This window comes from Phyllobates terribilis, unplaced genomic scaffold, assembly GCF_046119375.1.
Source record: "Phyllobates terribilis strain yellow unplaced genomic scaffold, ASM4611937v1 Scaffold_6338__1_contigs__length_45181, whole genome shotgun sequence".
NCBI lineage: Eukaryota > Metazoa > Chordata > Amphibia > Anura > Dendrobatidae > Phyllobates > Phyllobates terribilis.
The window spans coordinates 20079-25291 of record NW_027369082.1 but is presented as its reverse complement, the minus strand read 5'-3'; the positions used below and the strand labels follow the sequence as shown (position 1 = coordinate 25291).

Genomic DNA, 5213 nt, shown 5'->3' with positions numbered 1-5213 from the left:
AGCCGTTTACGGTGAACTGGGTCAACAAATTTCACGTTTCTTTGTCGTTTTTTTTATCAATTTATTTTCTATCTTATAAATTTAATATCATGTAGATTTATGTAACAACACTAACTATGTTTTAGAATTTGAACTCCAATGCATGGCACGGGTCTTAAACTAGTTATGTACTAGTGTTCTTCGATGAAGGATTTGTTTAGTATTATCTTTATAAAGAGAATTTATACTTTTTAATAAACATATTTTTCAAAATTTTAAAATGTGTGACATATTAAAAAATAAGAAAATAAAATAATACTCCCTCTGTCCCAATATGTTCTTCTTGTTTGGGAGAGGGACACTATCATAATTTAAGATGATTATCTCGATTATTATCAATCTATAAATAAGAACATAGTCATGTGGGATCTTGTTTTATTCGTCTCAATGAGTACTACATGTATATCAAAATTTTATAATTTTTATTAATGTATAATAGAAGATATAATCGTTGTAAAACACATCTCGACAAATGTGTCGGAGTGAAACAGGAAGAACATTTTGGGACAGAGGGAGTAGATATTTATTAAAATAAAATACTTATTCGTAATTCCCAAACAAACCCGATTTTATTATCGATTAAATGGAAACAATTTCATTAGTTTGAGGAAAGATGTTGATCGTGGAGAAGAAAAAAAGAAATAAAAATGGAATATATAAACTGAATTTGAGAAAGGCCAGGGATACTGGCAAGGCAAGAGACGATCATGAAACCGATCAACAAACCATCGAAAAAGGAGATTAACAGAATACGCTGGATATTTTCTCTCCATATCCAAACCAAATCAATCTTCAATAAACAGATCAAGGAATGTGAATTGAATGACGGAGCTTCCAGTAATGGAGATGGAAGCCCTAGCAGAGAAGGCCGCCTTCATCAAGCAGTCGTTGTTCAAGAGCCAAACCATCACTGACACCATGGTTTCCGTCCTCGGCTCCTTCGACAACCGCCTCTCCGTCCTTGAAACCGCCATGCGCCCCACCCAGGCATCTCTCTCTTCTCTTCTCTTCTCTTTCCTCCATATTCTTCTTCTTCTTCTCTTTTCCAACTGATATCATATATTCGGCAGATACGGACGCTTTCCATCCGCCGCGCGGAAGACAACATCGATAAAGTTCTAAAGCAATCGGAAGCTATTCTCTATCGTCTTGATCTTTCTCATCAGGTATCTCGCATTTTTTCACAATTGGTTTGTAATTTCGGCAGAAGAATGATTAGGATTTCCCCCGAAAATGCAGGCTGAGGTCAGCATACTTAAAGGACCACACGAGAATTTGGAGAGTTATCTCAAAGCAATTGATCAGCTAAAGAGCAATGTCAAGTTCTTCAGCAACACTAGTCGTTTCAAAACTAACAATGCTGCACAAAGTAGTGCTAACAACTTGCTGGCTGAGGGCATTGCTAAGCTTGGCGATGAGTTTAAAAACCTTTTAGTACTCTACAGGTATAGTAGGAAGAGTTTCAATTTCATAAATTGCATGCTAATAAGTACTTAACTGAAAGAATTTAGTTGAAATGCTGATATGCTTACAATGGTTCTCAACTTTTGATTTTGATGGAGATTGAAAGTGGAATGTTCTGATATTTCAGCAAACCTGCAGAACCTGATAATCTCTATGGATGCCTCCCAAAATCTTTACGTCCATGCTCATCTTCCCATGGAAATAAGGAGAAGATCAATGGCAAGTCAAGTAGCTCTACTGATCATAAGGAATCAGAGAACATTGTGTGTAAACCACTCACCCTTATACCACCACATGCTGTACAATTGCTTCATCGTATGACTTATCATCTCGCTGGTGCTGGTTACCAGGAGCAATTAACAAAAACTTACAGGTAAATACCTTGATCTCTTATCCCTATTTTACATGCCAAAATTGTGTTATATCGGGAAATTAATCTGTAGTTTATCTTGTAGGGAAGTTCGTTCAGCTACATTGGAGCTAAGCCTAAATAAACTTGGGATGGAGGCACTTACAGATAATGATTTGCAGAAGATACCATGGGAAATCCTTGAGGGCAAGATTGGAAATTGGATCCAATATATCCGTATAGCGGTATGATACAAGCTTCTGTAAGATAAACCAAATTACAGTTATATTTACTGTATGATTGATTGTTATGGTATCCAATCAGGTGAAACTTCTGTTTCCAAGCGAAAAGAAAGTTGCTGATCAAATATTTCCTGGGATTGAGTCTATCAGTACATTATGCTTTGCTGAAGTTGTTTCCAATAGTATCGAAATTATGTTCAATTTTGGAGATACAATATCCAAATGCAAGAGATCACCAGAAAAGTTATTTGTGCTGCTGGACATGTATGAGACTATGAGAGAACTTCTACCGGAGGTACGCATTGCTCGATCTCTAGTTCTTGTCCTTCATACAAAAGCACTTCTTCATTTGCATGATTATTATTAGCTGGGAATTTTGGGTTATTAAGTGTGAATTAAATTCCACATAGAACTTAGGACCTGCTGTAGAATGCAATGCATCAAAAGAGCTGCAATAATCAATCAATAAATACTTCAATACTACTAACCCAAACTTCCCTTTCCTATGTGTCATCATCTAGATGTGCCACATCGTCATTTAATTTCTTTCATTTACTTATCTACCCTTCTAATTTATTCCTAATTACTCTTTCCTAAATCTCAAATTTATTTATCAAAAAATATCCTTCTCATCTATACCTACCTTAATCATATTCTTCATATCTTTTAACTTGAGCATATTCAAAATTCATTACTCATATAACATTTACTTTCCATTTTCATCTTTATTAGGTAATATTAATTTCTTAATTAAGAATTGTCTTTGCTGGAGTATAGTTTTATCATGTATACTTTTGTGTGCTTAAGATCATAATAATTTTTGTTAAATATATATTTATATATACAAAAACGCGCAAGGCAGCAGTTCACGTACTAGTTTAGATCTATTATCATTGTTGTATGACATTATATTTACTTTATTCATACCACATATTATTATAGAGGTATATAAATGGGTGTCTACCTTAAAACTGATAAAAGGCTTTGTATCTTCACTCTTGAATGGACAGATTGAATCCACTTTTAGCGATACACAATGCACAGGAGTGAGAGAATCTGCAGCAGCACTAACTAAACGTCTAGCACAAACAGCGCAGCAAACATTTTATGAATTTGAAGTTGCAGTTGAAAAGGATGCAACAAAAAGCCCCGTTTCTGATGGAACTGTTCACCCTTTAACCAGTTACGTCATCAACTACACCAAGTTCTTCATTGAGTAAGTTTACATTTTTGCCCTCCTTTCACTTATGGAATCTGAATACGCATATGAAATTACGAATTTACTTGTTCAGCTATCAATCCACTCTGAAACTATTACTCCAAGATTGTGGAAGTCCTGATGCAGAAGCTCAGTTATCATCTGTTACCACACATATTGTACAGTCTCTTCTGAATAATCTGGATGGTAAATCAAAGCTGTATAAAGATCCTGCATTAATGGAGCTGTTTCTTATGAACAATGTACACTACATAGTCAGCTCCGTTCGCAGGTTTGTGAAGAAATCTCTATAGTTTTCTTCACAGTAAGTAAACTACCAGAATTTGTCCTAATGAAATTGTTGCAGGTCCGATATGAATGAGTTATTAGGAGATGATTGGGTTCATATACACAGGAGAACTGTCCAACAGCATGCAAATCAGTACAAGAGGGTTGCATGGTCAAAGGTATACATCATTACATGCATTTCTTTTACTTAGTTTCTCATATATATATGTGATAGAGTGTTAACAAGTCTTCTTTTGCTATCTACTACATCCGTTTTTTAAAGATTTTAGCCTCAAGTATTTTCCGTTATAGCGTTTCATGGAAATTTATCAGATACAAACCATTGGAATTTGGTTGTATCTACTATTGCTTCTAATGGGTACTGTCTGAATTGCATTTTGTATGTTTATATTTTGTTTTTCTTTTTATTAATTTTAATATCAATATTAAGAAACTTTTATGAAAATGATTGTAGAAATGAATAATAAATCAATGTCAACTTCACTTCACTGTGAATTGATGTTAAGCTTTAAAATCCGTGACATTTATATGACAAAAATCGTCTGTTGTATATATATATATATGCAGATCCTACAACACATAACAGTATCGGGTGAGCTTACAAAAGCAAGAATAAGAGAGAGGTTCAAGAATTTCAACAGCGAGTTCGAGGAACTTCACCAAAGACAGTCTGAATGGAGCGTCCCTGACGGGGAGTTACGTGAGTCCTTAAGGCTTGCTATTGCGGAGGTTCTTTTGCCTGCTTACAGATCTTTCACTAACCGCTTTCGGTAAAAAATTCTTCTTCATCTCTCTCTTTAATATTAATGATCAGTTCATCTCCTAAATGTGTGTTTCTTTCTGTGGTATAGGTCGAGTGTTGATGGTGGTAAATACCCAAACAAATACATCAAGTACACTCCCGAGGATCTTGAACATAAGCTATCAGACTTGTTTGAGGGAAGAATCTTTGTTGAACAGAGGCGCTAACAATTTTCATTAATCTATTGTTTTAGCTCAATCCAGTTATATATTTGTATGTACATATGAGATAAGGTCTAAGATAAGAAATGGTAATGTTCTTAGGCTCTTTTGGTAGGTGCCAAGCTATATTCTAAGTTGGTATGATTCCAGTAGAAGAGAATAAGAATATAGGCTACTGTTATTTGTTAGTTTCTACGAGGACTGTGACTGTGAGCCTATCAAACAATTGATTTCCATTTGTCACGCAAATGATTAAGGCTGCTACTCATATCATTTTCCTATTTTTTCTTAATTTTATCACATTATTATAATGAAAATATAACTACATTTTTTGTCATAGAGAGATTTTTTTTTAAAATTAGTCATTTATGTTTCCATTTTCTATAATCTATCTCTTATTTTTTCATATACATCGAGAAAATATAACTCTTTTTAATAATATTGTCTGGACAAACAAACCCTAAATATAAGAATATTAGGCATTATAGTAGACCAGATATGGAGAAAGTCGACGTATGTCGTCTACAGGAAGGATCCAGGCATTACAACTGCATTAATCATTATATATTTGTGTATAGATATGAAAATAAAATTAAGACAAAGTTACCCACCTTTTACTAATACTATATTTATTGCACTGATTCAACAA

The 5213-nt window shown here is 34.2% G+C and overlaps 1 protein-coding gene across 1 annotated transcript; it reads left to right on the top strand.

The window, feature by feature from the left end:
• Positions 1–885: 885 nt before the first annotated feature.
• On the top strand, positions 886–4570 carry LOC141250895 (uncharacterized). Its single transcript, XM_073670152.1, has 11 exons — positions 886–1026; positions 1110–1205; positions 1279–1484; positions 1631–1876; positions 1959–2097; positions 2177–2389; positions 3105–3310; positions 3387–3584; positions 3660–3759; positions 4169–4371; positions 4453–4570. The coding sequence occupies exons 1-11, from the start codon at positions 886–888 to the stop codon at positions 4568–4570; spliced, it is 1866 nt and encodes a 621-aa protein (XP_073526253.1).
• The last annotated feature ends 643 nt before the right edge of the window (positions 4571–5213 follow it).

Coding starts and splice junctions, on each gene's coding strand:
- LOC141250895 (XM_073670152.1), top strand. CDS start 886: ATGGAAGCCCTAGCAGAGAAGGCCGCCTTCATCAAGCAGTCGTTGTTC. Junction 3,311..3,386: donor TACACCAAGTTCTTCATTGA/GTAAGTTTACAT, acceptor TTACTTGTTCAG/CTATCAATCCACTCTGAAAC. Junction 3,760..4,168: donor AGAGGGTTGCATGGTCAAAG/GTATACATCATT, acceptor ATATATATGCAG/ATCCTACAACACATAACAGT.